The sequence below is a fragment of the Pieris napi genome, chromosome 18 (genome assembly GCF_905475465.1).
Source record: "Pieris napi chromosome 18, ilPieNapi1.2, whole genome shotgun sequence".
In the NCBI taxonomy this organism is placed as follows: domain Eukaryota; kingdom Metazoa; phylum Arthropoda; class Insecta; order Lepidoptera; family Pieridae; genus Pieris; species Pieris napi.
Window position 1 is genome coordinate 8,735,621 of NC_062251.1, and position 13,585 is coordinate 8,749,205.

At 36.8% G+C, this 13,585-nt stretch overlaps 2 protein-coding genes across 3 annotated transcripts; one reads left to right on the forward strand and one right to left on the reverse strand.

The window, feature by feature from the left end:
- Nucleotides 1–9,824: 9,824 nt before the first annotated feature.
- On the forward strand, nucleotides 9,825–13,406 carry LOC125058568. The gene is made up of 2 exons (XM_047662674.1): nucleotides 9,825–10,188; nucleotides 12,140–13,406. The coding sequence occupies exons 1-2, from the start codon at nucleotides 9,921–9,923 to the stop codon at nucleotides 12,817–12,819; spliced, it is 948 nt and encodes a 315-aa protein (XP_047518630.1). The 5' UTR covers nucleotides 9,825–9,920; the 3' UTR covers nucleotides 12,820–13,406.
- On the reverse strand, nucleotides 10,776–13,393 carry LOC125058567 (protein ALP1-like). 2 transcript variants are annotated; one of them, XM_047662672.1, is made up of 3 exons: nucleotides 13,095–13,393; nucleotides 11,554–11,768; nucleotides 10,776–11,289 (listed from the first exon to the last, which is right to left on the reverse strand). In XM_047662672.1, the coding sequence occupies exons 1-3, from the start codon at nucleotides 13,391–13,393 to the stop codon at nucleotides 10,880–10,882; spliced, it is 924 nt and encodes a 307-aa protein (XP_047518628.1). In that variant the 3' UTR covers nucleotides 10,776–10,879. The 2 variants fall into 2 exon arrangements, with proteins under 2 accessions (XP_047518628.1, XP_047518627.1); XM_047662671.1 differs by having other exon boundaries at nucleotides 10,776–11,768.
- Nucleotides 13,407–13,585: the final 179 nt, after the last annotated feature.

Genomic DNA, 13,585 nt, shown 5'->3' on the forward strand with positions numbered 1-13,585 from the left:
GGCCAGGTCGCGGCGGCCATCGAGATAGAAACCATAGTATGAAATCGCCATATAGCACGCGCACCTGGCCGCACGCGGCCAGCGGCCACACCGAGCCGCAGCGGCCAGCGAGATCGAAGCGACGCATTTGCGGTCCGTGTTCGGTCGCTGGTCGCTGCGGCCACTGGGATCAATTGCATTGTAGTTAAATAAGCAGTGTGCGCGCACTAGCCGCGGCGGCCGCACGTATTGTGGAACTACAGCGTGTTTTGTAATCATTGCGATGTCTTTCGACACGGAAAGATTTATAACCGAGATTGAGACAAGGAGGGCGTTGTGGGACAAGTCCTGTGAAGACTATGCCAACCGTGACTTAAAGAGGATGATGTGGGAAGAGATTATAGAAATATTTAGTAATGAAAAATTAATAATAACTGAAAAAAACGAACTCGGTAAGTAATGTTTATTTTTTTGTGTTCTCAGAGCTGAGCTGAGACAAGCGGCGAGGTGTGCGGGGGTGGGCCCCAGGCGCTTGTACCTTCCAGGTTCCACGTTTTTTTCTAATCTATTGTTAACATAACTCACGTGGGCCCTGCGTTGTCTCTGTCTCTCTATTAGAAGTTTGTATAAGTCTGTCTATACTAGTTTTAAAGACGCGAGGCTTTGTATGTTTATTTTATTGTTCTCAGCAGAGCTACTCGATTTTGCCACGGGAGTTGTCCTTCACCTACGAAGTAGTCAGCAAATAGATCTCTGTTTTGTGTAGATGTTCTATTTCCTCTTGAAGGCTGGCAGGGAGGTATTCCTTCAATAGTCGGAGTCGGAGGATATACAACGTGTCTTCGAATTTGTACCCGTCTCGCTCCCGTACGTAGTTGTGAAGGACGCAACATGCTTTTATAATTGCAACAGCATGATACAGTGGAACCGAATACAACAGAATCGAACTTAAATGATACGGAAAATATAGTCCCTCCCAGCCCCGAATCAGTATCTCAAGGACAACCAAGATCAAAGAAGAAAAAGGAAGAGAATAATTTCGAAAAAGAAGATCTTGTTTCGGTTTTAAAAGAAAGCATAAATTCAAGAATTCAACGTGAATCAATTCTCGAAGACGACAATGACAGATTATTTATGCTTTCCTTAGTAAAGGATTTCAAAAAAATACCAGAATCCGCGAAACTGACAACCAAGATGGAAATTATTAATTTAATACACCGAGCTCAAAGTGCAAAACATGGTCCAAGCCACTATGAACCTATGACCAGGCACAGCCAACCTACTTACTCTCGAAGCAGTTATACCAGCCATCAGGAATATCAACAGGGATATTTTACTAAGCAATCAGATAATGGACCACTTGCCACAATGAGCTGCCGCCCTTCTTCGTCACGTCCCAGTGAACTGGCGCCGCCATTGGATTCAGGAAGAGAAGAAAATTCTATACAATCACCCGAATGAAACTACTCTCAGGCCTCGCAAGATTCAGAAATCATTGAAACGTTTTTTGATAATTATTGAATAACTGCACATTTTATTATGATAATACAGTACATAATTACTTTTGTGTACCTTCTTGTTTCACTTATCTACCTGTATCCTTTTTCATAAAACAGACACAGGGACCCCAAATAAATAATTTGAATAAAAGTAGATAGGCATAGGCTTACCTTAAAGTTACAACAAGTTTTTCCTTGGCAGAAATGCAGGGGCGAAATTTAGTTACAGTGCCGGTGATTGATGGACTTAATTTTCTTAACAGATCTTCAAACGAAGACTTGCTCATCCGCAAATAATTAAAGAACTTTTCATCATTTTGCTGAAGGTCGGTGAAATAAGTATGAAATAATCCCTTTGTTCGCCTTTCACGTAGTAAGGGATGGACCCAATATTTTTTCCTTTTCTTTTTCTGCTTCTTACTAAGATTATCGTAGCCGCAGTTTTGGCCGCGTTGCAAATCGCAACCCCTGCGGCCGGGCCGCGCGTCTGGCCGCTAGTGCGCTATTACCCTAATAAAGTGAAAGGCATCAGGTTGATGGAAATTGATTGCGTGATACGTCGCGTCGTCATATTAATTTTTCAGCTTACAATGGCGGACCCCCGGTCGCATAGCTTTGCTCAAATTGATCGTTTGGCGGGCCGTGATAATTATCCTACATGGAGTTTCGCGGTGAAAACCTTTTTGGAGCATGAAGATTTGTGGAAATGTGTCGAGACATCGGGCATGGCATTTACGAAGACATCTTCGGTCTTCACGAAGGCAAGGTCAAAAATAGTCCTTCTAGTTGACCCTACGAACTATGTTCATATCCAGGATGCCACCACGGCTAAGGAGGTATGGGCTAATCTAAGAAAGGGATTTGATGACTCCGGCTTGTTGAGGAAGGTAGGTCTTCTGCGAGAACTAATAAATACAGATCTGGAAAGTTGTGATAGTATTGATAATTATATCAACAAAATCATCACAATAAATGTGCACACAAACTCCGTAATATAAAATTCATTGTAGATGATGAGTGGCTCGGCACATAATTATTAGCTGGGTTATCAGAGTCATATAGGCCTATGTTCAGGTTCCAAAGCAAATAGTAAAGGTCCCAGGTGCTTTAGGTGCAATAGGAATGGTCATTTAGCCAAATTTTGTGCCTCAAACCGCTCAAATCAAAAGAATAAGTCTGAAACTTATAATACTTCTACTATAAAAATAAGTAAACATAATATTATGTGCATCATTTAACAACCTACCAAGCGCACTGACTCAAACCACCCGGATACCTGCGTGCACGCACACATTCGCGGCAAAACATACAACACCAACTTTCTAAAGGTACTGTTAGATATTTTGTAGACTACGTTGGCAACACTGAGCAGCTGTCTTTCAATAAACGTTTTGCGAACACCATCTTTAATTTATCAGTGGCAAACGTGGAAAAAATTCACATAAATGAAAATATTAATAAAACAGTGTTGAGAAAAATTATAATGATTGGACAAATTAGTGCATTCGACGTTAAAAACGGCAATTGGACGGCGTATATTGAACGGGTTGAGATGTATTTTATGACGAATAAAATAGAAGATGGCGTTAAATTACCCACGCTTATAGCGGTAATGGGGGAAGAAAGCTACAACTTGCTATCTACGTTGGCTAGTCCGAAGAAAACTTCGAGTCTAACTTTCAAAGAAGTTGTGAGTTTAATGGACATTGCGAGCGACAATTGCGAGTGACGATAAAAAGATGTCGATGTAAAGTGTCGATAAAAATACATAACATGTATATGCTAAGAATACGTAATTTTTGGTGAACCTGATGATAGTTTGTTCGTCCATTTCCAAACTGAGCCAGATGTATTACCAGAGCGGATCCAGCTTTGGCGCCAGGAGGGGGTCACATAGTCGTGGTCAAGTCAAGAACTTATAATTTAATTTTGATTACAATATATACAAGTAAAAAGTAGGTATTTTATTAATGTACGTAAGTACTGTACTTAAAAATATTTATTCTTTATTGTACACTTGAAAATCTTAACACATATATACACGTACATATTGCCATATTCTCGTGAAGACATCCAGAGAAGCACTTTCACGTACGGAATGAGGCAGCCTATTTATATTCCATAACCGTGGTGAATGATTTGTCATAACAGCTAGACTCTAGAGGTATGTCGAGGGGTATATCACCAAATTCCGCAAAAGTGAAGACGTGGCACGCGACAAGGGTTTCCAACAAACTAAATAGAAACAGACAAAATTTATTTATTTATTTATAGCCTTATATCAGAAATACAAAAATATATACATTATAACTATTGTTTTTCTTAATCTACGATAACTGGTTCTGTGTGCCTACGGGTAAAGGCCTTCACCATTGTCCTCCATTTTTCCTTATTGTATACCAATCTCGTCCAGGTTTTAGTCCTTCCAGCCATTTCCATGATTTCATCGGCCCACCTTTTAAATTGCCATCTCTGTTTCTTTTATGGCCTCTTGGTTGCCATAGTGTTACAATGTTGCTCCATTTATCTGCTCCTCTTATGGTATATCCAGCCCATTTCCATTTTAGTTATTTTGTTTTATAAACAACGTCAGCAAACCCTGTTTTATCTCTTTAATTCTTAAAGACCTTTCTGCTGTCGCTACAATGACAGGTAGTGTAGCCATAATACATAAAAAAAACTTATATTATGATACATATCGATGTCACAACTTAAAATAAGATCAGAAATCGACTGCGAGATGTCCTGGCTCCGCTGCCACTTCAACATCCACAGTCGATATTCATTTACAATGATAGATACTGGAGTGTTCTCGTATAGTCGGTAGCTAATTGTTTAACAGTCTATGTCTTCATTACTATATTCGCTTTTTGGCATGAAAACGCTTAGCTGAAACAATTTAAGTACATCAGGAGACAGGCGGTCCTGGAGATCACTTATTATTGAATCTAGAAGAGGGATGCATCTCTGCGGAAATACTTTTCAGCAGATTGAGCAGGTTGGTTATTGGCCCTATGTATTAGTTTTCATACTATTCTGGGGCATTTAATTTCTAAATTTAGCTGCTCAGCAACTTCATTAGCCTTATCACAAAGCTGTCGGTAGATTACGTCCACATTTTCTCTTTTTTTTGTAAAACAATTAAGGTATCATTAATAGCGTCCGTAGTTTTTTGTAAATCAATTGAGTTCGATTGCAGTATTCTGCAAAGATACTTGACTAATTTGTCACCTTGAAATTGAAGATGCCCATGATGCCTCTCTACTCAACGTGTCTCACAAATACCTGGCACGGCAGCTCCGAGTTCTATTTTAATAATTTCATGCCTCTTAGCGGATGCATTGGCAAATACCACAACTTTTCTCATTGTGCCAGATGTATTGCGACAGAAAACTACTTTTGATGATCTTGCCAATGAGTTATTGAGCACAAGGTTGTTGCACGGACGACGTTAACTAAGAATGGCTATTTTCATCAATTCTTGCACTGCACCTTTTTTTTGTTTTCAGGGTCTAATCTTGAATTGGCAGATTCAGATAATGATTTTATGTTCAGGTTTCAAGGCAAAAGGGCACATGAATGTTTTACACGATTTACGTAAGAATCTGTGTTTGTGCAAATATTAATTCTATCTGCACTATATATTACATCGATTAGTATTTTATCAAAAATATAAGCCACATTGCATTCACAACTAATTATAGCAGCTCCTTCATCTGATTTATTTGTCGTATCAAAGTATTGATTCAAAATTTCGTTTCGATAGCGGACACATGAGGAGTGACGGAACAAAACTGTTAAAATATGTTTAACCGGAAATTTTGATGGACTAGACATTATTTTTATTGGAGATTTGCGGCTACTACCTCCAGTCCGAGCAACTCCAATCTATAAGCAGTCAAAACAACGGATGGTTGGACCATTACTTTGGTGAGGATTAAAATTCTACGAATTAACTCAAATAATGCGTCAAAATAACGAAATGTTTGCTTCTATTCTCACAAAAATTGGTAGTTGTGGTATTATTATGTACTTATAGAGGGTAATTTGAATGTAAATCAGTGTTAAACAAAATAGCGTGTGTTTCACTACATGGTGACAGCGGTGCTTAAATTTTATTAAATATCTTTATTTTTTTGTGACCAAATCAACGATGAAGAACGCAGTCGTCTTTTCTCAGAATTCTGGGCTTTACCCAACTGGGACTCTAAAAAAACTTATATAAAAAACAATGAATTGCATTCTGAGCCAAAATACAAAAGAAATGACAGTATTGATGTCTCGAGAAAAAAAAACGACCTTCCGTTTTTATTTTTCGGTGAGTGATGGGAATAGGGGCAAAGTTAACCAAGTTAAACAAGTTAATTACATACGGTACCCTAAAGAACATCGCTGACATCGCGGCACGTGTATGGTCAACGTGCCGGCTTCGAGGAATTGCTCTGCTGATACAGCATTTACCGCGTTTTTACATTTTAATAAAATAAAATATGTTGCTTTCTCCTCGTCACAATTTTCCGTCCTATAAAAAATAGTCCTGTGTCCTCCAGGCATAAAATTCGTAGGGATAGCTTAGTAGACTTGAATCGTCAATTAGGTGTAGACTCGAATCGTCAATTAGGTGTAGACTCGAATCATCAATTAAGTGAAGGCTCGAATTGCCCTCCACTAGATTTAAATAATTTTCCTGAGAGCTCGAATTGCCCTCAAAGTTTAGACAGTAGGTTGAATTTAAGTTTTAGTAATTTAAAATATAAAATGGATCCTGATACAGTATATAAGGCTCTCCGCCCAGTCCCTGAATTTGACGGGAACCCACATATTCTCCCTAGATTTATTAGAATTTGTGATCAGATCGTAATTCAATGCGTAAACGACGAGCTAGGATATGAATTATCGAATTTATGTGTTATAAATGGCATTTTAAATAAAATTACTGGTTCCGCAGCTCGTACAATAAATTCAAATGGTATTCCTGAAAATTGGATAGGAATTAGAAATACTTTAATTAATAATTTTTCTGACCAAAGGGATGAGACCGCTCTATACAATGACTTAGCATTAGCGACACAGTGTAATGAGACTCCACAGGAATTCTATGACAAATGCCAAAACCTTTTTAGCACTATAATGTCTTATGTATCGTTGCACGAGACATTAGAGACAACTATAGAAGCTAAGAGAATTTTATATCGGAAATTAACTTTACAAGCGTTTGTAAGAGGTTTAAAAGATCCTCTCGGGTCCCGAATAAGGTGTATGAGACCTGAAACTATTGAGAAGGCTTTGGAATTTGTCCAGGATGAACTTAATGTTATGTACTTGCAGCAGCGAAATAATTTAGCAACAGATCTGAGGAAACCATTATTACCATCAACACCACACAACTCACAGCAACAATTTACACAGCCTAAATTTCCTCCTATGAATATTAACTTTAATCCTCCTAAATTTTTACCCGGACCTAGCTGGCATAAACCTAATTTTAATGCCCAATTTAATAGTCATCAGCGCATGCCTATGCAACCAACGCGTACTCAGCAAATGTTCCGAGCACCATTGCCTAATAATAACAGTGGTTTTAGAATATCTAACAGGAACCCTCCACAGAATAATTCTGGCCTTAAGCCTATGAGTGGGGTGAGTCATTTCGTGACAAAACCTTTACCACCTAGAATTCCCGGTCATGATTGGCATAAATTCGATAATCCTCCTCCGTCTAATTGCTTTAAGTTTAGAGAAGTTAATTTTAATGAATTTAATGATTATAATGATTATGAATACGACAATGATTATGTTGACTATAATTATTGTAATACTGACTATGACTATAATGACTATTATGGACAAAATACTCTTATTGTGACTCTGATAATAATCAGTACTATGAACAACAAGACTTACCACCAATAGAGGATACTAGCTATAATAATAACATGCCTAGTACTAGTAAAGACATTGAACCGAGACATTCCAAAGGTAGAAAAAGTCAGGATTTTCAACAGAGCCATCGAAAATCCCTACCAGAATAGAATTAAACATACAGTCGAAAAAAGAATTACCTTATATCAAATTTTACTATCCACCTTTAAAACTTCTTATTTATACAGGAGCAAACCAATCATTCATAAGCCCTGAAGCAGTAGATAAATATTTCAGTAATATTCCGAAAATGTACGATCCTTTTGAAGTTACTAATTCTAGATTAACTAGCGTTCATGAACATTCAATATCAATTCCTAATTTTCCTGAATTTTATGATATTAAAAATATAAAACTATTTATCTATAAATTTCATAATTATTTTGACGGTTTAATAGGCTTGGATTTATTAGAAAACTGCAGAATTGATTTTAGAGACGATTGGTTAGTAATCACTGACAATGCAAAAATCCTCCAAAAGATTCTGTTCTCAGGAGATTTCCGTCAAATCCTACCAGTTGTGACTCGAGGAACACGTGCTGACGAAATAAATGCTTGCCTAAAAAGATCCAACCTTTGGCCACATGTCAATAAATTAGAGCTTAAAACTAATATGAGGGTTTCGTCATCTTCACGTGAGAACAGGCTATTTCCAGAGATGCTGCTAAAAGTTGGCAATGGAGAGTTAACACAAAGTGAGGGAAGGATTGACCTAGAAAACCTTTGCGTTTTGATAGACAACATCCAAGAGTTAGTCAACAATGTCTATCCTGACATTGATAACATAAGTTATAAGACAATATCTTGGTTTAAAGAAAGAGCGATTCTGTCACCAACTAACGAACAAGTAGAAAAAGTAAATAACTTGATTCTTTCAAAGATTGATGCGCCGACGAAAATATACTACTCGGTCGATACTGTTCTCGATTTGGAAGAAGTTGTTCATTTTCCTACAGAATTTCTAAATTCTTTGAACCCGTCTGGACTCCCTCCTCACAAAATGGTGTTGAAAGTAGGTTGTCCTGTTATTTTATTAAGAAACCTGAATCCACCTAAACTTTGCAATGGCACGCGTTTGCTGGTAAAATCATTGAAAACTTTCATAATAGAGTGCACAATACTCACAGGATGTGGTACCGGAGAAGATGTATTGATTCCCCGAATCCCTCTGATACCATCGGATTTACCCTTCCAATTTAAACGTTTACAGTTTCCGGTAAAGACATCATTTGCAATGACCATTAATAAATCGCAGGGTCAAACCTTCAACGTTGCAGTCTTAGATTTGAGCGTTGACTGTTTTTCACATGGACAACTGTATGTCGCTCTTTCAAGAGTGAACTCCAGAGAAAACATGATTGTATTGTCTAATGACAAGAAACATTCTGTAATATGTTGTAAAAATAAAATAAATAGTTAAAAATGTAAAAAGTAAATAAGTAAAAATGTAGTGTATGAATTTCGATATTCCAAAGATAGCAGAAAATCTTCATGGTATAGGGAAAGGGGGATTGTTTTACTCCAAATTTAACGCGTGCGGGCCACGGGCAGTAATGAATAAATCAAAACTACTGGATCGATTTTAATCACATAGGATATATATTTTATACCCGTGCGAAGCCGGAGCGGGCCGCTATGTTTTTATATACAACGTTCAGTTTTTCTGTTGTGTATTTAGTATCAGCATTGCACCCGTGCGAAGCCGGGGCGGGTCGCTAGTCATTTATATAACCAACTTCTTTTTTTGAGAAGAATGGAACAAATTGCCACCGAATCTAGCTTAGACTCGTCTAGAGAAATCAACACTGAATCTACGTCTACAAATGACGAAATTACTATAGACGAGTCTCCGTACTTTTCAAAGTACGTACAATTCTGATTATAATAATTCAATTACATCTCCAGATCAAGCATCTCAAGCAAGCGAAGAAACCGAATTCGATTTTATATTGCTGATTATTTGTTAGTTGATTACTGATATTGATAAGTTGATTATATAATAAACAGACCATAAATTTTTTATGTTTTCATTACTTATATAAATTCTTACCTTAATGTAATTCCCTATTGGTTCCACTGGATTCCTCATATTAGTATAGTTTTTTCGTATGTGTGGTTCTAAGGACTTCAATAAACATTCGAAGCTGGATACACTCATTCTGAAAAAATTATAAAATTTCTTTTCCTCTAATAGCAACTCCCGATATTCTAACAAAAAAAACTTGCCATCACTATTTCTTAATGAAATGAAGGGACAGATCCAATACCGTCTTGTGATTTTGCGTCGATTTCGGCGGCGACGTAGTAATAGGAGCAATGCTAGACGTCTTTTCCGATCCATGCTTTCCTATAGACTGCCTGCGATGTTTTTACAAAATGCTTGCCGCAACTGTGCGTCACCGCTGCGTCGACGGAACGTAAGGGCCGAAACACATAAGCGCGTTGCGGCGCCGCGCCGCTGAAATCGGCAGTGCGCTATAGCGGTGCGGCGCCGCAACGCACGACGTGAATTCCAGCGTTATGACGTCATACTTGTTGACAAGGATGCAGTTTGTTTCTAACACTCTTGCAAACAACACGTGTCAACCGAGAAGCAGTTTTAAAATTAAAATGTCTGACGTTGACGTCGATCTGTTTATATCTTCGGTTCAGGAACACCGTTGTTTGTGGGATACTAGTGACGAAACCTATAAAGACAAATTTATAAAACAAGAAGCATGGAAAAGCATTTGTGAGATCGTTTATGTTGATTACAAGGAAAAAAACTCAACCGAAAAATCAAAACTGGGTAAGTAGTAACATATAGTCTTAGGCAATGATATTTTAAACTAAAGATAAGTTATGTTCATAGTAATTTACGTTTTAAATCTGTTCCTGTGTTTAAATCATTACCTCCCAGCAATCCAAAACTGCACACATTTGCAAGTTTTACTGATAAGCAAACCAAAAGATATGAAATAAAACGCAATTGAAAGAGATAGCTATAATTTTAATGGTTGCACTTCAAACGTTTCTTGTGCATAGAGTAACATTTATAGTCGTAGAGTGGACACTTGATTCAAAACTATTCAAAAGTACATAGATAAGAAATAAAACATCTTACAAAAGTAAATCACATTTAATATCATTGGTCTTAGGTTTACGCGATCACTATTCACAATAAAACTACAATTTTTACTGAAGTAAAAACGTAAAAATCTGATCCGCGGTTTAAATTGTAGTTTAATGTAAGTAGCATGTATCTTTTTTTTTAATCATATGAAATACACCATTTATTTTAATGCCCTATGCAAAACATTTTCTCTAAGTTAAAATTATATTTTTTTCTCGCGCTCTTATTCAAAAAGGTAAACAAATACTATAAATAAAACCAAATTGCCATTTAAATTGTTTATTCGCAGTTCACAACATGTTAAATAGTTTGAATCAAATGTATTAAGGTATTATTTGTATTTTGAACTGAGTAGGTATACGAACATTCATATTTTGTTTAATTGCCAACTTAGGGCGCCAACATCACTGGAAAAGTAATTACAAAAATCATTCCGTATTAGATGTGGGCTTAAATTATTTTCATTTGCTGTGGGCAAATGCAACATTTGCAGATCAGAATCATCAAAGATAATGTCATCGGTCGCTTGTACTCCATCTCGATTCAAAACAAAGTTGTGCATTACACAACATGCCTTGATAATGTCTGTCGCAAATTCGTATTGCACATTCATAGATCGATGAAATATGCGCCATTTATTGGCTAGGATGCCAAAAGCGCACTCGACATATCTTCGGGCACGACTCAGTCGATAATTGTAAACTCTTTGTTGTACCGACAAATGTTTTCCTGAGTAAGGGCGCATGACGTTATTCGAAATTGAGAATGCTTCATCTCCTACAAAAACAAATGGAGTTTCATTTTGAGAACCTGGTAAAGGCTTTGGTACAGGAATAGGTAATTTGCGTGTCATAATCAAATCATAAAGTTTAGAGTTCTGGAAAACGGTGGAGTCACTTTCCTTGCCATACGCTCCTATATCGACAAAAATGAATCTATATCTAGAATCTACAAGAGCTAATAAAACTATTGAATTATAGCCCTTATAATTGTAAAACAGTGATCCACTGTGCGCAGGACATGTAATACGGACATGTTTACCATCAAGAGCTCCTATGCAGTTAGGAAAATTTGCTTTCTTGTCAAACTCAATAGCGACATCTTCTAGAACCTGTTTTGTTATAGGAGGTATATTTTGACTTGATAGATGTTTCCATATGGCGCGACAAACTGTCCTTACAATTTTTGCTATTGTACTTGCTCCTCGGAAGTAATTCGTATGCATGGTTTTAAAGTCACTGCCGGTTGCTAGAAATCTAAAATGAAATAATAATTAGTAGGCAAATAATAAAATAATACAAATGTAGGTATAATCAAACTCAAACCGCGCAGGTAATAGTGTTGCTAAAGGAATAGATTTTCAAAGATAGACAGGTAGTTTTTCAAAGAAGTACTCAATAAATATTTTACATTATGGTTGTTCTAGGCAAAGTCAATCAGTTTTTAACTTGCCTAAGTCAAGAAAAAGCAGAAAATTATTCTTTTTCGGCGGCCAGCCATTTATATGAAATTGGATGGACCGAAAGTACTTATGAAAGTTATATCAAATTTTATATGTAGTATAAATGGAATCTAGGGAATTTTAGTCTTTATTACTATTTTTCACTTGTGAAGTTTTTTGTTGCAGGTAATGATTTAGTCAAGAAGTGGAAGGCCATAAAAGATAATTTTGCTAAATATCAAAAAAAACTAAAAGATGCCAATCGATCAGGAGCTGGAGCTGCAAAAATTAAAGAATATCACTTGAATAAACAATTACAGTTTTTGAAAAAGGTTTCACAAAATGCAACTGATTCCAGTTTATGCGTAGCGGAAGGAGATATTGAGAATGAAATAACGGCATTGCCTCGTTATAAAAGTCAACCACGAAAACGAAAGGCAGATGATAAGGATGATATTGAAGAAGATTTATTGGCAATATTAAAAACACCGGAGAATAGACATTTGCATTTTTTCAAGGGGATTTTACCATCTCTACAATCGTTAAATGAGAATCAAACATTGATATTTCAAAGTCGGGTGCTTCAAATATTAACCGACATTCTTCAACCTTCAATTCATCAAAATACACATCACGGCTATAATCAAGAATATCAGCATCAGGGTTACAATCAAGGATATTCAACTATGAGATACGATAATACGGTTCAGAGTGGCTACCACACTTCTACTCCTGGAAGTTCGATTACTGAACAGAGGACTACCTCATCATCAAACCAACAACGTCCAATAAATTCACCATTTTTACTGGACGAAACGTCAGCTACTTCCTATGTTTCACAAGATGAGGAGTTTGATTTTTCTTAAATTGATCATTACATTTTTTAAGGCCTATTAAAGTATTCTTAAAGTAAGAAAATTGTATAATGCAAAAAGCTTAATTTGATTCTGTCTTGTTTCATTTGAACCTGGCTTTGTACCACTAGGTACCCCCAAACCATGAACACTAGTGATGCAAAATTTTTATCGACACCCCGCTAGTACCACAGGTGTATAAAGCCAGGGGTACAAATAAAACTAAACATTTGATTCCGAGTGCCATAAACATCAATAAAAAAAAATAAGAAACCTATTTGTTTTACCTTAAAGTTAAGCCCAGCATTTCCAAAGCAGTAACTGGTTTTCTTCCTTTATTTTTTTTCTTCTGTATATATTTTGATAACTCGCTTAATAGCTCTTCAAATGATGATATACTCATTCTAAAGTAGGCAACAAATTTTTTTTCGTCTATCTTTAATGCTTCGTATTTTTTAGAAAAGAACTCGCCATTTGGATTCATACCCTTACTTAATGGATGTATCCAGTATCTTCTTTGCCGTATTTTTAAGATAGAATAATGTCTTCTTAATAACAAATAAGCAATAAGTTTATTACGATCCATCGCAGAGAGACGTCTATCCACACTCAAAAATCACGAGAAAATGGTTGCCCTACCATAATGCCCTGTTTCGCGACGCCGCAACGCGGCAACGCAACTGCCGATTTTGGCGTTGCGGCGCCGCAAAAATAAGCAGTTTGCGTTATGTGTTTCGGCCCTAAACGTCGTAGTAACGCTGCGATGGCGCAGCGCCTG